The 21,766-nt window shown below is 39.9% G+C and overlaps 1 protein-coding gene across 1 annotated transcript in view; it reads right to left on the reverse strand.

Moving 5' to 3' along the window:
- Window positions 1-7,381: 7,381 nt before the first annotated feature.
- The window catches only part of NR4A3 (nuclear receptor subfamily 4 group A member 3), a 43,884-nt gene continuing 29,499 nt past the window's right edge, over window positions 7,382-21,766 (reverse strand). Inside the window, exon 8 of the mRNA XM_010374126.2 lies at window positions 7,382-10,662. Within this exon, the coding sequence (XP_010372428.1) occupies window positions 10,415-10,662 (248 nt within the window). The 3' untranslated portion in view covers window positions 7,382-10,414. The remainder of the gene's footprint in view (window positions 10,663-21,766) is intronic.

Consider the following 21,766-nt stretch of genomic DNA (forward strand, 5'->3'; position numbering starts at 1 on the left):
ATCAAGAAGGATTGATTCTACCAAACCTGCCCCCTGCAATTGGCCCCATGAGTCAAGTCAAGCTTCCTACTATACCAGACTTTATAGTCATACAGCCCTTATATTCTCAGTCCCTCCAGAGTGAAACTATTCAAGTCACAATGTTTTCTGAAGGACCACAGCTGACTGGATCAGGGACTACCCAAGGACACCTACTCCTCAGATTGTCCAGGCATCTGTAATGTGGCCTCGCATGACAAGTTGAGCCAGATCAGTCAGATTTTCTTTCTCAGGAATAGAAATTGGAAAATACTAGATGAGGTCGTTAGGGGTAAAGGTGAAATTAGAAGGCAGTAAGAGAAAAACCACAAGATAGAAAGAATTAAGACCTTGAGAGGACAGGCATCATCGGGTCTATGAGACTATGAGGAAGCCGAAACACAGGGCCTAGTTCAAGGTTGAATGAATCAAAGGATGAATAAATAAACAAATAATTGTGACCTAAGATGTCTTTGGCTTTTTTTGGTAGCCTCAAATCATGAGTGATTCACGCTGAGTCACTATCCTTGATACTCCTGACTCTTTTCACCTATTCTGTAGATAAACCATGTTTCTTGCATCCTGTGTGTCTCAGTTGGAATATAATTCAGGTTTGAGTAATGGAAAAACTCAAAATAACAGTGGTTTAACAAGGAGTTTAATTTTTTTCTCATGAAAAGTCTACTTATATGCAATCCAGCTTGGATAGGGTTGCTCTGCTCCATAAAATCCTCAGGGCTGATTCCTTCCAACTTCCTTCGCTACAGTTCTTAGGAGATACCCTTATCTCCATAGTCTAAAGTGGTATCCACGTTCCAGATGAAAGGATGGAGAGACGGTTGAACAATAGGTGTCAGATGTCACCAGCCATTGCTTAAGATAGGTTTCTAGAACCTGGGAAAGTCTTATTCATGATGTTTGGGTGGAAATTTTGGAAAAGATGTGAATTCTACTTCTAGAGCAACATGAGAAACAGAGATACCAGTGGTACAGCAAAAAAAAAAAAAAAAAGAAATCGTTAACAGAGCTAATATCAAACACACGTGGGAGCCCGAAGCTAGAGCTAACATAAAAGTTGGCAGAATTTACAGATATCTTGAGGAGGACTTTCAGTCTCCCTGTTTGTGGAACAAAGTGTTTAAAACAATCCCTTCTGGATCCTAAGGAAAAGAGGCCCCAGCAACCTATGGGTTACAATACAAATGAGACATATTCCAAGACTAACCCTACACCTAAGTCATCCTAAAATATCACCTATCATGATACTACCCTTGACTTTCTCCAAGTTGAAATTTTCATACATAGCGCCACTCTCTGGAGCCAGACAGTACTGATGTTGTCACTAGAAGGCTACTGTCCATTGCCTTCTGGAAGACAGAGAAGCAGAGTGCCCAGATTTCTAGCCCTCAAGATGGTAGAAATTACACCATCTCAGAAGTGGGGGAGCTGGAAAAGGAAGGAAAGGATAGCTAGTTCTAAAAAGTAAGGATGTTGTTTTGAGTATATTGACTTTGTTCTGTAAAAAGTGAGATACAAAGCACAGTAAGATGCCATTTTATAACCACTGGATTCACAATAATAAAAAATCCTGGGCCGGGCATGGTGGCTCATGCCTGTAATCCCAGCACTTTGGGAGGCTGAGGCAGGTGGATCACCTGAGGTCGAGAGTTCAAGACCAGCCTGGCCAACATAGTGAAACCCCATCTCTACTAAAAATACAAAATTAGCCGGACATGGTGTTGCATGCCTGTAATCCCAGCTACTTGGGAGGCTGAGGCAGGAGAATCGCTTGACCCTGGGAGGTGGAAGTTGTGGTGAGCCGAGACTGTGCCATTGCACTCTAGCCTGGGCAACAATTGTGAAACTCGGTCTCAAAAAAAAAAAAAAAAATTCTTATGAATCCAGGTCTTGGGGAAGATGTAAAACAGTAGGAATTCTCATTGTTGGTGAGAATGTAAATTGGTGCACTGCTTTTGAAGAAAACTAATATATCTAGTAAAGGAAACAACATGTATGCCACATATCCTACCGACTCTACTTCTTGGTTGGCTTATAGCTGTGGGTCTTAAACTTTGGTATGCATTGTAATTACCTGGAGGGCTTCTAAAACACACGTGGGAGCCCGAAGATTGCTGGGCCCTTCCTCAGAGTTTCTGATTCAGTAACTCTGGAGTGGGGCCTGAGAATCTGCATTTAGTAAGGTCCCAGGTGATGCTGATGCTGCTGATCCTAGGACTACACTTTGAAAACCCCTAGCCTAGAGAAATTATTTCCTGTGTTTATTAAGAGATGTGTACAAAAATTTCATAACATCATAGCTAGTAATAGCAAGAACCTGGAAACAACTTAAATATCCCTTGACAGGAAAATGAATAGAGAAATTATCGTGTATTAAGAGAGGTACTACAGAGCAGAGAAAATTAAATTAGAGCTATACAACATCATAGATAAAACAAGTTGCAAAATAATATATGCTTTATGATACTAAATACAAAACTCAAAGACATGTAAATTTAAACAAGAAATTACTTAGGAATATATACATATATAATGATAAACCAAAATTCAGAATGGTGGAGGGAAGAGGGAAATGGGATTGGGGAGGCACAGGGATTCCAATAGTTCTTGAGTTGGGTGGTAAGCTCAAATATGTTTGTTCTATTATTCTTTCACATGTATAAAATATTTAACAATTATTTTGTGCTTTAAAATCAGTTTCATCAAGTGTGGTGGCTCATGCCTGTAATCTCAACACTTTTGGAAGCCATGACAGGTGAATCACTTGAGCCCAGGAGTTTGAGACCAACCTGGGCCACATGGTAAAACCCCTTCTAAAATAAATAAATAAATAAATAAATAAATAAATAAATAAATAAATAAATAAACAAAAATGGGGTGGGCGTGGTTGCTTGTGCCTGTAGTCCTACCTGCTTGAGAGGTTGAGGTGTGAGGATTACTTGAGCTTAGAAGGTCAAGGCTGCAATGAGCCATGACTGCACCATTGCTCTCTAGCCTGGGTGACAGAGTGTGACCCTGTCTCAAAAATATAAAATAAAATCAATTTCACTTTTGTATGTATGAAATATTTCACTTTTTTCTTTTTAATCAGTTTTATATTTTCAACTGCATATTCTTTTAGTTTCCCGTAGAATCTTGACAATGTGAAAAGCAAAAATAAAAATATAAAGATGTATCCTTTTTTTAAAATAAGGAAAAATCCCCTGAATATGTATATATGGACGAGGAAGCATGTAAGCAGCTATGTTAGGATAGTGTGTGTGTGCGTGTGTGTGTGTATTTATGCTTAAAATACCTTTATGTAGTTCTGAGCAATTGATTAAAAACTGGCAGGAGAAAATGAGCAAGGGAAGAAAGGGCTGGGGGGAAGAAACTACGGTTTTAGGAACAAAAGGTAGAAAGTGTATTTGTGGACACGTAAATTCAAAGGGTAAGATGGAGGCCAGGCTGCCAGGAAGGAAATGGCTCTGAGATGAGCAAGGATTGCCTGCTTCTCTGCATTTGTTCCGGCATCTTTTCTCAGGGATAAAAAAGGCAGATCTGGCAGGTGATGACTTTGTGGGGTTTATGAAGGTAACTGGAAGGGGACAGAGAGGTGGTTGCAGAGTCCAAAGGAGAACAACTTGGAAGATGTGGACTACAGAGCCTGAGTGGAAGTTTTAAATCACCTGGAAGTTGGGAGGTTGGCTGGAAGCAGAAAAGAGTCATGAGGGGTTGAATGATTGAAGCCCACTCTGAGGATAGGGAATGTTTGTGTTTAGAGATGAAAGGACTAGAAAGGGATTCCAAAAGTGTGGCAGGGCCTCGTTATTAAAGACTTAGTGGTACTGAGGCTGGTGAGGGACAAGCTTTGAGTACTGTAGGGACAATGGTGGGGACCTGTTGAGGCAAGAAGTCTGAAGAATTCACAAGACAGTTGATACACCTGACAGGCAGGAATGATGAAGTTGAGTCAGTGTATTGAATAGTAGCTGCATTGCTCAGGTAGAGTTCTTACCATTGTTGATGAGCAAGGAACTGAGAATAGAGGACCCCTGTGTCCTGGGAAGGAATGGGGGTCTAATCACAGATCCACGAATGCAGCCAGGGGCAGTAGAGTCATATTGACCTGTGTTCAAATCCACTTACTAGCTGTGAGGTCCTGCTGCTAGGTACTTAACCTCTCCTGGCCTCTTTCCTTATTTTCAGACAGAGGATATCACCTCCTTTCTAGAAGTAGTAACCATTAAATGAGGGCATAGATGAAAGGGTTTACTAGAATATCTGGCAAACACCATAGATTATTCATAAATGTTAGTGAGACAAAGCAGGGGTCCTTCTTAGGGGCCTAATGGGCCCCCCAAGAGTGGAAATAAAGGAAAAATTTTGAATCTCTTCAAGGGAAAGTCCAGGTACCCTGCTATCCCTGAGAAATAAATAAGCAATCCCATAAGAAAGAAAAAAAAAAAAAAGGAATAGCATAAAACAATAATCTCAAGCAAGTTAGATTCACAAGGTGTTTTAGTTCCCTCTAGAAACTAAAATATAACACCTTAACATGTGTTCTTGAGTTGTTTATTAGAAACCAAGACTCCCACTGATGAAAAATGCTGGCCATTGTCAGGGAGACCTTAGGTAAAGGGGACCTGAAGATTGAACACTGGCCACCATTCTTTGTTCTAAGTTTCTTCCTGTGGGACCTGGATAAGAGTCACACCCACAGGCCAAACATTAACTTTGCTTTCTGCTGAACCCAAGTTTTTAGACAAAACCCTGTTTCCTTAACCAATTGCAAATCAAAAAATTTCTGAATCCACCTCATGACCTGTAAGCCCCCACTTCAAGATAGCTCATCTTTTCAGGCCAAACCAATGTATAATTTTCATGTTTGACTTACAATTTTACCTGTAACTTCTGCTGTCCTGAAATGTACCCCTCCCTTTAAAAACCTTTGCTTGTAAGCCATCAGGGAATTCGGGTCTTAAGTGTTAATTGCCCAATCCCCTTGCTTGGCACCCTGCAATAAATGCCTCACTTTCTATCACTGCAAATCCCAGTGTCACTGTTTGGCTTTTTCTGTGCACTGAGTGAGCGGATCTGAGTTTGGTTTAGTAACATTAGGTCTGTCTTCTCTTCCCCTCAAATCAAGTACCCTTAGAGGCCCAGCATGGGGGATGGCCAACACCACAGGAGGTAATTAGAGAAGGGGCTGATGATCCCTGGGCTCACTGATGGAGCCATGAAATGAGTCAGACAGAGACAGAAAAACTAAAACAGGAAGGACTGTGAACTTGCAATGAAAGCCAAACAAAACAAGCATTGCCCATGTCAGTGTCACAATGCAACTCAGAGACAACCCTGAGGAAGACTTTGCTGATGCATTTCATGAAGAATTTTGTTCATGGTGAGGGATGGTAAATAATAGAAGGTGCAAAAACCTTCTTTGAAACTGATGGGATTTTCAACTGGTCAGGCAAAGGATGGGCCTTTTTAGAAGAGCGTTCAGAAAAGGTGATAAACTACTTAAGCCTCTTAGATTTTAGTCCTTTCAGTTTTCAGCCTAGCCCTGGAACAAAGGTTTATAAACAGCCTTGTTCATGGAGCAACCTCAGATGCCTCCTGAGATAAAGAAATGGGGAGGCTCTGAAATCAGTGCCTAAGGCAAAAAAAACCCACATAAAACCAAGATTATTCTTGAAAAGCACTTACATCACTCTTAAGCTCAAAAGTCAACAATCAAAATAATGGAAAGCAGGATTTGAAGAGACATTTGCACATCCGTGTTCACAGCAATATTATTCATAATAGTCAAGAGATGGAAGCAACCCAAATGCCCATTGATGGATTAATGGATAAACAAAATGTAGTATGTAAATACCATGGAATATTATTTAGCCTTAAAAAGGAAGGGAATTCTGGCACATGATACAACATGGATGGACCTGAGGACATTATGCTAAGTGAAATAAGCCAGTTATAAAAATGCAAATACTGTATGGTTTTACTTACATGAGTAGTCAAATGTATAGAGACAGAAGGTAGAATGGTGGTTGCCAGGGGCTGCAGAAGGGGGAATGGGGGGTTGTTTAATGGGTACAGAGTTTCAGTCTTACAAGACGAAAAAAGAGTTCTGGAAATTGCTTGCTCAACAATGTAGATGTACTTAACACTCCCGAACTGTACACTTAAAAACAGTTAGGATGGTAGATTTTATGTTATGTGTATTTTACCACAATTTAAAGTCAGAAATTAGTTGCTTGTGTTTATCTTTTCATTTAACCTATAGGAATTCAACCACAGGCAAGTGCCCCTTTATTTAGCCCTGTTCTTCCTGGACCCTCCCCATTCAAACCACACCTTTGTCCTTATTGTCCCTCGAAGAGGGGCTTAACCCTCTCCTATTTATTTTTTATTATAGCCAAGCACTTATATTTGTTTTGTTTTTTATTGATAAAAGCACCTACATTTGAATTTATGTCAGATGGCACTCCACTATAGCTGTCTTTCTTTTCTTACTAATCATAGTTTATGGTTGAGTAGTGAAGGTCCTGTTGAGAAGCAGGAGGAAGTGTTTGGCTCCTAAATCAAACACTTGCATAAAGTATTGTCTGTGACATCTAAGTACCGTGTCTGCACAGTACACAAAAATATATTTATAATTTAATGCTGAATAATATTCCGCTGTATTTATATACCACATTTTGTTTATCCATTCATCTGTACTTAGATGTCACAGACAATACTTTATGCATGAACTGATGAAGTAAGTCATGAGAACTCCTGCACTTTTGAGTCATCAACACACAAAAAGCATATTTGCACTAACTCAGAACACATGATGTTTTGGGTAGAGTTGAATAAGTATTACCCACAAAGAAGGGGTTTCTAAGTAATGTAGTGATGGCTCAAACAAAAAGGCAGAGAGCACTCATCCATCTTGGAGAACTATAACCCTGATTCTTGGAAATGTTGGTTCACAAACTGTATCATATTGTCTTGATATAAAAATGAATCTTTACCTTTAAAGAACACTTTTAGCCAACAAATTTTAGCTCCATTTACATTATATACAGTTGAAAGAAAAATGGGAGTTTCACACACTGTGCATGTTTGCATCTCCTCAAAGCACTCAGCAGTGGTTTGCCCCTAGGAAGTAGTCAATAAATGGTTATTGAATTTAGAACGTCCTTCTTTTCAATCAGTAAGGTTTAATATATATCCAATTCAGAAATCCTATTAATTTTTCAGCATTACTAAGCCTTTAAAAATCAATTTTGGGGATGTGCTTAAGAGTTCACAGCAAATACTATTAATAATAGTTAAGAGAAAACTGTTAAATGAAGCATGCTTACTCAATACACCAGTAGCCATTGATAAAATGTAATTTAATTTAATCATTTAAATTTACATTGTTAATGTACAAGAGCATTTCTTTCAAACCACAGGTTAACACACACTAAAGAGCAATGCTGTTAGAGGAGCAGAGAAACTTTGGAAAACTCTGCTGTCTGAAATAAAAGCAAGGCACTCTCCATTAACAGCTGGTGGCTTCCTGATTTCCGCCCACAGAAGGCATGTTCACACTGAGAGAGCTCTCCCACAAGGGGAGGAATCACCTGCTTTAATACATGTTGTCCTCTTCTGTGCTAGTGTGGTCATCCACTCTGTATAAACTTATGTGCAACATTCAGACAAAAAAAAAAGGGGAGGGGAGTTGAGTTGATAGATGACTTGGGAGGCTCTCATAGTTGTAATAACTATGGAAGACAGAAGAACATGCTATCATCTTTATTTTTAGCACTCATATCTGGACCTATTACTAAAAAAGCTTCTCCATTCCTTCCAATCACTAGATTATAATGGCTAAAAAGTCTTTTCCTTAAATCTGATGGGTGTAAAAATAAAAAGTAACGGCATTTCTCTAGGGCTCTGTTTTTGTTTTGTTTTGTTCTTCCTTTATAGACATGACAAAAACAAGGATTAACTTTCCAAATACTCATGGTGCACAAGAAGGTTACGTATGCACAGTATTTCTAATTTATTCAAATTCAATTTGAATTTGGTCTGAAGCTATCTTGTATGAAATGTTAGCTTTCCTGATACTTAATAATATTTATTATGTTTGCATATAAGCTCAAAAAATTAATGCAAAAGTATACTTTACTCGTGGTTATCTTCTGGCAAATATTAGTGGTTATGTTTAAAAGCCTGATTTAATATAGATGGAGTAAGTTGAGAAAAAAAGACTATGGAAAGGTAAATTAGGTCTTAGTCTTGATTCTGTTACTGTTTGACTTTGATGAACTCTTCACCCTTCAATGGGCCCCAGTTTGCTCCTCTATGAATTTTAGGGGTTGGACTAGTTGACAGGCCAGGCCCCTTCCAAGTCTAACATTTCAAAATTCTAACATTCCAGGTTCTATCATCTTGATATATAAAAATAACAATCTTTCATAAAAGCACACATAAACATAACACATAATCAAATATTAGAATGACTCTTGGAAAAAAAACATGATTTCCTATCTGGGTTATACTTTGCAGCAGTTAGGCAATTCATTTGGCATTTGTTTGATTGTATAATTTAATGACAATATAAACAGCATAGTTTTGTTATTTTTCCTTTAAAAAGACTAAAGCAAAAATGATTTAAAGCTAACAAAAACTACATCAGTTTGACATTCAAAGTTTGTTTCTTAGCAAAATGGCCAAAGATATTTTGACTTGATACAGAGTATATAATATAAAGACTTTTAGACCTAAAAATCTTCAAACATTATTCGAATTTAGCAAAACGTAAGCAAAATTTTAATATCAAAGTGCTAAACAGTACTGCCTTAAAAGTCACTGCAAATGAACCATAAAATAACAGCGTGGGAAGTGACATTTATTGTACAAATGGTTAATAAAAAGACACATTATAAATATATATATGTAACCTGCTATATTTATATATATATATATTTGCTTATTTAATTTCTAATTGGTGTATCCAAGTCACTGTGAACACCCCATTTAATTACTCTGTAACTCAGCTTCCAGGAGCTGGTGGTCTTGCAATAAATACAGGCAAAGCTATTACAATATAACGTGCATACAAATGTTTATACAAATAAGGACACTATGCAACAATTATCTCGTAGTAATATGGCATTAACAGTAGAAACATACAAAAGGGAGTACGAACACGGAATGTTGAAACGCAGCCCACTAATCCTTCCTAGTACTCACACATACTATTTTTTAAATCTTTTCTAGTATTCACATTCATACTATTTTTTAAAAAGATTTGCTTGCTCTCCAAAATTGTCTCCTTAACAAATAACAAAAATTAAATTATATCTATAAAAATCCTTATTGTCCCTGGTGCTTACCCTATATGACCCAGTTCCTGCTGATTTGAATGTTCTTATCTAGGGATCAAATACTCGACTGACTTATGGAGCTTCTGAATGAATATACTAGTCAGTTGCTATAACTGAAACAAGTTTAGGGAACTCTGGTGGGGTTGATAGAACACAACCAAAACAGTTACATGTAATCCAGTTTATAATCTGATCTGCTTTCAGGATAGCTGGACAGTCAGGGCAGGGATCTGGTTCCATCAGGAATGGCCTAAAAATCTTGGATAGGCCATACCTCAGAAGGGATCTACAGGAAAGGTGAACCCAGCCTCTGCTAGGAATATTAGCATGCGTTATTTGCTAACATGACTGCCTCCTTTTTATTTCCATATAGAATAAAGGAGAGTTAATAAACAAGACTTAGTAAGACAGCACTTTAAAAAATTGCACTTGTTTATGGAAGCAAACAGCCATAATTGTTTTGCTATGTCTGATTTGTAGGTAATCCTCCATCTTTCAACATTTGTTAAAATAAAGGAAGAAGGAAATTAAAAGGAAGTTTCTGCCTTGTTTGCACCACATATGTACCTTTGATACAGGAAGCGTATTTTCAAGGGACCAATCTTTAAGACACATCCTACCCTGGCAAACAACCCTTGGCTGTTCTTGTTTTTAAATACAAAGCAACTATAATTGTATTCCCCAGAAAGAGGTTTAAAACAGTTATATTATCCTTTTTTTTTTTTTCCTGCTGGGATAGCATTGTCCAAAAGTGCTTTGTTAGCAATTTCTTAGAAAACCCTCATGAACTATACCCCCTCCCACCCTATCCCCCAATGCCTAAATATAAAACACAACCCCAACACAATACTCTGCAAGTTTTCTGGCTTTAGGTTGTAAGGAAAAGAGCCAGAAAAAAAAGTCTTTGCTTTCTACAGGAGCTGTTTTTCCTCTTAAGGAAGGACAGGAAATGATAGGTTTCCAGACCTATCCCTTTGCTGCGTAGCAAGCAGGTGCTAGGAGAAGAGGCGGCTCACTGCTCAGGCTGCTCCTGATTAGAAAGGTAGGGTGTCCAGGAAGAGCTTGTCGATGACGGAAGGTGGAGACACCAAGTCTTCCAGCTTCAGGTAGAAGATGCGCTGGAGGCCCAGGGTGCAGATCTTCCTCAGTTCTACCAGGGCACCCAGGACCTTGGACTCAGTGGGCTCCAGAGCCTGTCCCTTACTCTGGTGGTCTTTTAAACTGCTTGTGATCTTGTTGCATAGCTCCTCGACTCTCTTTGGTTCTTTTAACCCATGTCTTTCTGCAGAGGGATAGAGAAGAGCAAGAAGTTTAGGAGGCAAATACATCTTAAGACACTTTGAATCCCTAATTGAGGTCTGTGTCTCATTCTGCCACTTTGGGTGGCTTCTTAACAATCAAAGTGCCCTCCCTGTTAAAGGTAGCTCATGGCCTTTGGTGTTAAACAACACCAAGGTTTGAATCCCAGTCCCAACACTTACTTGCTGTGCGCCCTAGAGTAAGTCTCTTTACTTCTGAGCACCCATTTCCTTATGAGATGAAGAAAATGATCATACCCAATTCGGGGTTTCTGGGATAGCCAGCTTAGGTAAGTAACACAACGGAAGCACAGTTCCTGGCACACAGCCACATGGAATGAATGGCAGGATGGTTATTATTTTGCATACATTGTCCTACTAAGGACTCACAAAGCCCTGTCAGTAGGCAACTATTTTTCAGAGTGACACAGAAACACATCCAGGCAAATGAATTAATGTTTCTATCTTGACAGACTCACTTAAGGGAGGTGGGGAGGCTGTAACTTCCATTTGCTAATGCAAGGGCTGCTCGAAAAGACCCAACATAGCAAAGTGCATTCCTGTGTTTTCATGCTAACCAGCACTGAGAAGAATTCAGCTTTTCTTTTCCTTGTTTTGTTCCCCCCAACTTGAAACCCCTATTGACATACACCTGGCACTCTGTACAAAATACACATGTCCTCCTGCTGTGGAGATGGAAAAGTCAAAGAGAAGGGGAGGAAGCTCAGAAGGATGTGGTACAGGCATTTTATAATGTATCAAGACACAAATACCAGTATCTTATATTTTACAAAACAATATATAAAATGATCTCCATGTTAAATACTATGATCTATTTTATGTATAAGGTTAAATGAATTTCCCAAAGTCACTCAGCTGCTAAAAGCTGGGATGAGAACCCAGTTTTCTGAGGCAAATATTGGCCTTTTGTGCAATCTTGGCTCACTGCTCCCCTACTCTCCCCTCCCCCCCCCAGTTCAAGCAATTCTCCTGCCTCACCCTCCTGAGTAGCTGGGACTACAGGTGGGCACCATCATGCCCAACTAATTTTTTGTATTTTCAGTAGAGATGGGGTTTCGCCATATTGGCCAGGCTGGCCTTGAACTCCTGACCTCAAGTGATCTTCCCACCTTGGCCTCCCAAAGTGTTGGGATTACAGGAATGAGCCACTGTGCTTGGCCTCAGAGCCTCATTTCTAAGGGAAGAGCTTGTCCTCTGTTATCTCAAATTTTTCTTCTCTCAGTACATTTACATGTAAAATCATAATCCTTGAGAGATGGAAGACATCCTTCTAATGGGAAATCAAGCAATAGTTTCTAATTTTTACGAAATTAATTTTTTTTTTGAGTCATGGTCTTGCTCTGTTGCCTGGGCTGCAGTGCAGTGGTGCAATCATGGTTCACTGTAGTCTGGAACTCCTGGGCTTAAGTGATCCTCCTGCCTCAGCCTCCCAAGTAGCTAGGACTATAGGCATGCACCACCATACCTGGTTGATTTTTAAATTATATTTTTTAGAGGCAGGGCCTCACTATGTTGCCTAGGCTGGTCTTAAACTCCTGGACTCAAGTGATCCTCCTGCCTCAGCTTCCCAAAGTGCTGAAATTACAGGCATGATCTACCGTGGCTAGCTCTAAATTAATTTTTTTAAGTTGGAGACATTTTTGTTAGAAAAGTTATTTCCTGCCGGGTGCGGTGGCTAACGCCTGTCACCCCAGGACTTTGGGAGGTCAAGGTGGGCGAATCACAAGGTCAGGAGATTGAGACCATCCTGGCTAACACGGTGAAACCCCATCTCTATGAAAAATACAAAAAATTAGGTGGGCGTGGTGGCGGGCACCTGTAGTCCCAGCTACTCCGGAGGCTGAGGCAGGATAATGGCGTGAACCCAGGAGGCGGAGCTTGCAGTGAGCCGAGATCGCGCCACTGCACTCCAGCCTGGGCGACAGAACGAGACTCCGTCTCAAAAAAAAAAAAAAAGATAAGAAAAGTTATTTCCTTGAAGCAAAAGCCCATCAGAAAAATGAAGAACTATCCAGATACTTTTCTCTTGTCCCAAATAAGAGGCCTGGGAACCAGAAAATTTGCATTATCCTCAGTTTGGCTAGTTGTGTATGATTTGGGGAAGTTCCTCCCTCTTTGGGGCCCTGTAAAAGGAGAAGGTTGAACTTAATTATCTGTAAGGCCCCAAAGCTCTGAGTTCTGATGTGTGTCTGTCCCTTCCTTCCTTCTTTTTCCTTCCTTCCTTCCTTCCTTCCTTCCTTCCTTCCTTCCTTCCTTCCTTCCTTCCTTCCTTCCCTCCCTCCCTCCCTCCCTCCCTCCGGTCTCTCTCTTTCTTTCTTTCCTTCTCGACAGAGTCTCACTCTGTCACTCAGACTGTAGTGCAGTGGTGAAATCTCAGCTCACTACAACATCCACCTTCTGGGTTCAAAAGATCCTCCTACCTCAGCGTCCCAATTAGCTGGGATTACAAGTGTGTGCACCACACCTGGCTAATTTTTGTATTTTTAGTAGAGACAGGGTTTCACCATATCAGCCAGACTGGTCTCAAACTCCTGGCCTCAAGTGATCCACCCACCTCGGCCTCCCAAAGTGCTGGGATTACAGGCACGCACTCCTGCACCTGGCCTGATATGTTATAATATCAAAATACAACCATGAAGATTGTCAGCGGCATCTCCGTGGATTGTAAGTTGCAGGCATCTTGTCTCAATGCAATATGCTATAAAGAGAAGGGCACTGGCCCTGGAGTTAGACAGACCTGGGTTCTAGTTCTGGTTCTGTCACTTACTAGCTGGGTGACCTAATTTCTCTAAGACTCAATGTCTTCACAGGAAAATCAGAATTATTGGGTGGCAGATACACAGCGTTTGCTGTATTCTTCCTGTGTGTCTTCAATGTTATGTAATAAATTAAAAGAAAAAGTAAAATGATAATAAAAACCAACTCCATGGACTGTTGTGGCTCAATTAAGATAATGTTATGGAAAAGTGGTCTGTCAACTGTAGAGAGCTATACACGTGGAATAATCAGAACCAAAGACAATGCTTGCCAGTGGGCAAGTGGCTGGCAACTCCTAGGTCTAACAAAAGGCAATTAGTGGCCTAATTTCCAAGCTTTGCAGTGCATCATTTTGCTTTCCCTGAGAAACTATTAGCTAATCAGCCCAGGTGCAGATCTGTCTCCTACGGCTTATCTTTACTAAATACATAGGCTCCATGTTTCAGTCTCAGAAGAAGCACTTGAGAGTGAATTTTAAGAGAATCCTGCATGCAGTGGTGTTCTGCCTAAAGTTTTATTTTTCTCCCCAAAACAAAAGAACATGCTGTAAATTTGGCAATAAATTTCAAGAGCTATAAATCATCCATAGCCTCTGACCATGTAATCCCACCCTTGGGAATTTATCCAAAGGAAACATTTAACAGAAGAATGAAACTGTATACATGGAGACATTTGGTTCAGTATTATCTATTACCAAGACAAAACAAAACAAAAGCAAACAAAAAAACTGGAAAAAGGCAAAGGGCTGAAGAATAGGGGAACTGTTAAGTAAATAATGGTATATGGAAGGGAAGATTCTGGAGACATCAAACAGAACAAATATGAAGGCTGTGAAGCAAAATTAAAAAATGTTTACAACATTAAATAAAGAGTAGAATATTAAATACTAAAGCTGTGATTCCATCTATGCAAATATTATTTCTTCATATAAAGAAGGGTGAAAGAAAATATAAACATGAAAATACCTATGGGGTTTGGGGATAACTTTTTCCTTTCTTTTAAAATGTCCAGGTTGTGCTCTTTGTATAATAATGTTAAAATAGAACAAGATGGATTTCATCCTTTGTGAAGTCCTTGAGTAGTTATAACATGATCAAACATCACCTTGCTGATACTAAATTCAATTAATAGTGAGAAATATCCAATTAGATTCATAACCTAGGGAGAGTCACCTTTCTCAGAATAAATACCAGTCCATTGACTTAAGCTTTCCCTTCCTTTCAGGGTCTCATGTCTTACATAACATTCAAGATCTTATATTCATCATCAGGATACAGGAACTGAGCAATATGTTGTCTGGATTTGGGGAGGGGGCTAATTGTGGAACCTTGTAACCAGACTTTCTCATGGCCAAACTCCCAGAAGGTACTGCAGAGTTTTCCCTGCTCTCCAACCAGTTGCGACTGCTCAATAACTATGGCAACCATTATTTATTCAGTGAATTCAAGTGGAGATCGATACCTCCTGCCAGCTGGATCAACTCTAGGCCTGGAATTCCTTGAGGAATTCAGAGACACTCCTGTTAGAAGCCAAAGGCACCTCAACCCTTCTTTGTTGTTTTGAACAGCCACTGGATTTGTAGCTTCTTTACTTTTTCAAAAGGGCTGAGATAATATTCAGTCTCCATGCAAACTACTGCCAGCAGCCAAGAAGATTTTCAAATCACTAGGGAGTCACTAAGTGTCTGGGTCCTTCCCTCGTAATTTGAAATCCCTTAAAACCTAATCACTGACATTTTAGTTAAAGGGATCTCCTTTCTTCTTGTAGCTTGGTAAACATGGCTACGGAGCTGATATACAGAGTTCATAAATTCGGGGGGAAATAAGGCATTTGGACTATCCCCCTTCCTAGAGAATTATACACGGAAGATTTTAGTTTAAGGTCTTTGTCCACCATTAAACAAAACAAGCTTCTTAATATTTCTTGCATTTTGGTCTATATAATTTTCATAGAATGCTTCAGTATTTTAACTCTGGTATTATATATTCAAAACTTTAAAACATAACATACAGAAATGGTTAAGTAATTGACTTATATGTCATAATCATTGTATATATAGATTGGAAAGGGTTTGAGTTATTTAGTTCAAATTCCCATCTAAGACAAGAATCTCTACCACAAGTTACCATAAAGAGAGCGTCAGGTAGTGGCTGGACTGGGAGTTAACTATAATAGTATGCCTTAATAATACAAATATATTTAATAGCACTTTATGTAACACTCTTAGCTTATTTATTTTATCTCACTCTCACAACAATCCTGTGAATTAGGCAGGACAAAGATTATCTTTAACTAACAGGTATGGAGAGTAAGGCTCAATTAAGTAATTTGCCCATAGTCAAAATTAGCAAGGGGCTATTTTCTTTCACTCTAAGTCCAGAGATATTTCTCTTATAACAGGATGCCTTCCATCTCTGGACGTCTCTAATTGTTAGAAAGTTTCTTCTCGTCCTGAGATGAACTAGCCTTTCTATAACTCTCTCCTATTTTCTGTGCACCAAATTAACTAATTACTTCTTTCAACAACTATTTATTGAGCACCTATTCTGTGGCAAGGAATGTTATAACTACTGGGGTTAGAGATGTGACAGACAGATCACACTCCTAATCCTTGTGTGGTATGAACATCTAAAGACACTGTTGGATTCCTGTGCATTTTAGCTATCCAGGCATAGACATCTCTGCTTAGAGCAAGAGGGAGGGGTTGGGAGGTAGGGGGAACCAGGGAAGAAGGAGTCAGGGAGAGAGAGTGATGGAATGAAATAATAGAGCTACATTTAGGTCTGCGCTCATGTTTTCTCATCTTCACCTGGTTAAGATCTACTCATTCTTTGGATCTCAGATCAAATATTTCTTGAAGGAAGCTTCCCTTTTTACCCCCATTCTAGATCGTGTTCTCCTCTGGCATTCTAATCTTTCCCTTTGCAGGACACAACAGTCTGAAATCAGATAGTTACATGATTTTTCTCCTCCCATTAATTGTAAGCACCATGGGGGCATGAACTATATTTGCTTAACATTGTATCTCCAGCACCAAGCCTAGTACATAGGAGACACCCAATAAATACCTGTTAAATGGATACACAGAAGATCAAGGATCTGTGAAAAATGATTATATAAGTACTAAAAGAGTAAGCTGCTAAGAATAAATATACAGGTTGGGAGTTATTAAGAAGCTAACAACAGTAAAGAACTTTACAAAATCTAAAACCTACCATATCAAAGCTTTGGAATTAGATTTCCTGGCTGTAAACCTGAGGTCTACCACTTATTTATTTATTTATTTATTTATTTATTTTTGAGATGGAGTCTCACTCTGTCACCAGGCTGGAGTTCAGTGGTGAAATCTCAGCTCACTGCAACCTCCGTCTCCTGGGTTCAAGCGATTCTCCTGTTTGGCCTCCCAAGTAGCTGGGACTACAGGTGCGTGCCAGCATGCCCAGCTAATTTTTGTACTTTTAGTAGCGACGGGGTTTCACCATGTTGGCCGGGATGGTCTCCATCTCTTGACCTTGTGATCCGCCTGCCTCAGCCTCCCAAAGTGCTGGGATTACAGGCGTGAGCCATCACGCCTGGCCTTGACCATTTATTAACTGGGTGACTTTGGGTCTGTTTCCACATTTGTAAAATGGTGCTAATAATGGTACCTGCCTTATGGGTTGTTATGAGAAGTAAACGAGTTAGTACATGTCAAGTATTTGGAACCATGCCTAGCATATAGTGAGCACTTAGTGAATATTTGCAAGTATCCTCTCTATCTAAAACTCAAGTCATTACCTTCCCCTTCAAATCACCCACTTCTTTAAGCTTGTCTATTATATTACAGCCTTTCACATCACTCTCATAATCATCTCTAACAATTCCTTCCCTCCGAGCCATCATATTTAATCCATTGTAAGAACTTCTGTTATTATCTCTGTGATGTTCCTTGCATTTATATCTTCCTCTCAATACCCATGGCCTCTGGACCAGGATCTTCAATATCTTTGCTATCTAGATCATTTTAATAGCTCTTGACTGATCTCCATGCTTTCTATATCTGCTGTTAGCCATTCCAGGTACTTCCAAGTTTATTTATTAAGCAACATTAAACAAAATAACACATGTAAAGCCCTTGGCACAGTGCCTGGCACCGAGTATTTTAAAATGGTAGTTATTAATTTCATAGATTGCTAATTACCAATAGGTTCCCTTGTTCCTTGCTACTTAAGGTGTGGACCCCAGACCAGCAGCATCAGCATCACCTGGGAGCTTGCTGGAAATGCAGAATCCGTTTAGGTAGGCCCTGCCCCAGACCTACCTAACCAGAATCTGCAATGCAACAAGATGCCCAGTGATGTGAACGCTGGAGAAACTCTGCTCTAGTCAATCCTAGTACCCATAAGATGCTTGACTCAGTCCACACCTAGTGTTCATCTAGTCTCTGTAAACCTCATTCCCCAAAGCGGGAACTCACTCCTCAAGGCAGCCTATTCCAATTTCAAATGGTTCTTTCTATGAGAAAGTTTTTCTTATATTGAGCTAAAATTTGCCTTCCTATGTATCAGGGGTCCCCAAATGGTATTGGTCCATGGCCTGTTAGGAACTGGGCCACACAACAGGGTGAGTGGCGGGCAAGCAAGTGAAGCTTCGTCTGTATTTACAGCCACTCCCCATTATTTGCATTACCACCTGAGCTCCGCCTCCTGTCAGATGAGTGGCAGCATTAGATTCTCATAGGAGTGTGAACCCTGTTGTGAACTGTGCATGTGAGGGATCTAGGTTGCATGCTCCTTATGAGAATCTAATGTGTGGTGATCTGTCACTGTCTCCCATCACCCCCAGATGAGACCATCTAGTTGCAGGAAAATGAGCTCAGGGTTCCCACTGATTCTACATTATGGTGAGTTATAAAATTATTTAATTATATATTACAATCTAATAATAATAGAAATAAAGTGCCAATAAATGTAATACACTTGAATCATCCCAAAACCATTCCCCCGACCCCAGTCCAAGGAAAAATTGTCTTCCATGAAACCAGTCCCTGGTGCCAAAATAGTTGGGGACTGCTGTTATATGTAGTTCCCAGTTCTACCTCTTGGGCTTATATGAGAAATGTCAAATTCTCTTCCTCATGGCAGGGAGTAGGGGATAAAGAAAGGGATGATAGTAACCATCAGGAGCCCCACCAAGGGGAAAAGTAACTCCCCTTTCTGAGCAGATGTTAGGGCAAAGGTTAACTTGGTGACAGCAATGCAGTTCCAGCCAAAGGGGAAGGAAAGGTGGGCCCCTGGAGAGAGAGGTATGTGTAGTTCAAACACCAACAAACAGGACTCCCCACTCTGAGCTCTACCCCTTTTTCTGGGAATTCACCTTATTGCTACCACTCATGTCATATACAACATCCTTTACTGATGGGCAGTCCCAGAGACATTGAGCCCACGCTGGTCAGGAAGCCAGAAGTCAGTCAGCAGTCTGTGGTGAGGCTGATTTAAATGGTACTTTTCAGTCTGACTGTCTTTGATTTGGTAGAGTATGTGACTGTCTCTCTCTCCAGTAAGACCACAGACTCTTTGAGGGTAAGGGAATGTGTGTCTGGTGCACAGTAGATGCTGAATAAGTATTTACTGAATTAATCTGAATCAAAAGAAGGCAATTTTCAAGAATTCATACTTTTCTCATGACTGTGGTAGGCTAAACATTATTAATTCAGATTTTTCTAATTTGGGAGACCTTCCTGATACTCACAGTTGGCCCATTCATTCAATGAATATTTGTCATATGCCAGATACTTGTAAATGGTAAAGTAATTTTAAAGATACTAATAAGACTCTCGTGTCCTTAAGAACCCCACAGTCTAGCTGGTAAAGAAAGACACAAAGAAATTCCTTAATACAATGTGTATATTCAATTGCAGGGATGCATGAACACTTTTATGGATTCCTAGAGAGCAAGACAGCTGGCTCTTCATAGAAGTGTGTAAAACAAATAATATAATAATAATAACAATGAAGGTTTGTCTAATTTTTTTTTCTGCATAGTACACATTAGTTCGTTCAATCTTTATAAGAAACCTGCAAGTAGACATCTTTATCCCTGTGAGAAAGAAGGAAACTGAGATTCAGAGAGGGTAACGAACTTGTCCAAGATTGCAAAGACAGCACATTTCAGGGTGAAGACCTGAACTCAGATCTCCAGTCTCTAAATCCTGTGGCCTCTCCTGTCTCCCACTTTTTTGTTTTTAACTATTTTGCCCTGCTAAGTTTTACACTTAGTTTTCCTTGCAATGTAGCTGATGGCTTTATTTGATGCAAAAGCAGGAGTAACCAGGTAACCATTTACAGTGAGCACTGGAGCTCTGGAAAGACAGATGGTGGAGGGTGTGGCATGGTCAGCCACCTGTCTAGTCCTGCTGTGTCACTGTTTCACTACTTTCTGCCCTGGTTCTGCTCTCCTTCCTCCTTCTCAGTCTTAGAGGTCATGTTTCAATAAGACCAGGAAAAAGACTACAGTCAGAAGAGAAAGGAGTCATTTTCTCACTTGACAGATGACCTGAGTAGGGAAAAGAAAGTCATGGGGAACAACAAAATGGCATTTGAGCACTTGAGATTCCCTGCCATCTGCTTCAAAACTACCTTTCCAATCTTATTTCCCCTATTTCTCTACAGGAAAAGCATTGTGCTCTGAGGTTAGGTCATCACCTCAGGCCAGAAGGTAAATATCACATAGAATGAGTTTTATCCCTGAAAATCCTTTAACTTTCCCAAAAGCACAAGACATGCTCTCAGCACTCATCACCAGAGGCAGAGAAACCATGACTTCCAGTGGATTCATATCTTCTCTGTCATGCTCATTCCAGGACATACAGTCATCGAATGCAATAGCCTGCGCTCTTAATTTTTCTCCTCTTTCTACTTGGATCATATATGTGATTTTAATATATGCACAATGCAACTCCACTGTAATTGTTTTAACCCTAAACTGTACTAAGGCATTCAACTGCCATGCCCTTGTGGTTCTCTTTCCTTCATCTGGAATGTTCTTTATGTCTTCTCATGTCTAGATGCTACCTCTTTGAGAAGTCATTCATGACCAACACTTCTACCTTCCTTCACCTCAAAAAAGTTAGCAGTAATCTGGACTTACCCCGCACTGCCTCTGTGCCTTTTCAGGACCTGAGCACTAATCACTATACATCAAGTTAATATATCATAATTTATGACTTCCTAGTAGACTACCCACTTCTTGACAGCCGAATGCATGCCTGGCTCATCTTTGCATCCCTAGAGACTGTCACAATGCTTGGTACATAGTAGGCCCTTATGCTTATTTAATGAGTGGATATTTATAAAATGGTAATTCTACACTAACTTTGTTTGGCAGGGGGGCTTCTTGTTTATGAAACATTATTAACTGCAACCAGATATCAACTCATTGGTATCCCATCAGATTCAAAGCACTTGCATTACTTCAGAGATGCAGCACTGGCAAAGGGTAATGGTTGGGGTAGATAAACAGGGAACCTGAAAAACGTTTGAAAACCAACCACTGTGGGGAACCCCCTATTTACTGCAGGAAAGGAGAGTGATCTGAATGAAACCATTTCCTGCCCCACTTCACCGCCTAGTTTTTCATGAGGGGGTACAGAGAGAGGAGGAGGACAAAGAAAAAAAGAATCAGGAAAAAAAAAAAAAAAAAAAGCCATGTTTGTGCAAACCACCAATACTGTCCAGATTCTTAATACTTTTCCTGGAAGCAAGCCTAGTTAAACTTCTAAGATGCCATTTCCTTTTCATGAGCTCTTCTCTATGGTTTAAGAAAAGACAATTTTGGGATGAATTCTGTAATATAAATAGCCCAGCTGTTACTCCACAATCACCCTTTATGATCAACGAAGCTTATTCAGAAGTCAAGATCCATGGCAGCTCATATTCAAATGAAAATTAATACCCACAGCAATGCACACTGTTTCCCAAGCATTGCCTTTTCTGCCATTTCCTGATATTTTCACACTTATCAAACCCACTTTCAACCAGTAAGTCACAAATAGTGTTGTAAGGTACAGAAATGAGAGAAGAGGGCTTATTTTTGTTGTGGGCTAAAACCACAGCAGGAATGAGGCAGGAAAGGGAGCTACCCGTTCGGGAAGGCCCAAAGACACCACTGTAGTTCACTTGGCCTATTATAAGTGCTCGTTATGTGCAGCTTAATTAGTTTAATATCACTGTCCTCCTTTAAGCCTCTCTCTCAAGCATCCAAGGAGACTGTCACCAAACATACTGCCTTCTAAAGCCACCACCTGTTTCCTCATGCCACTGAGTTTAATGC

Source organism: Rhinopithecus roxellana, chromosome 16 (assembly GCF_007565055.1).
Source record: "Rhinopithecus roxellana isolate Shanxi Qingling chromosome 16, ASM756505v1, whole genome shotgun sequence".
Lineage (NCBI taxonomy): Eukaryota > Metazoa > Chordata > Mammalia > Primates > Cercopithecidae > Rhinopithecus > Rhinopithecus roxellana.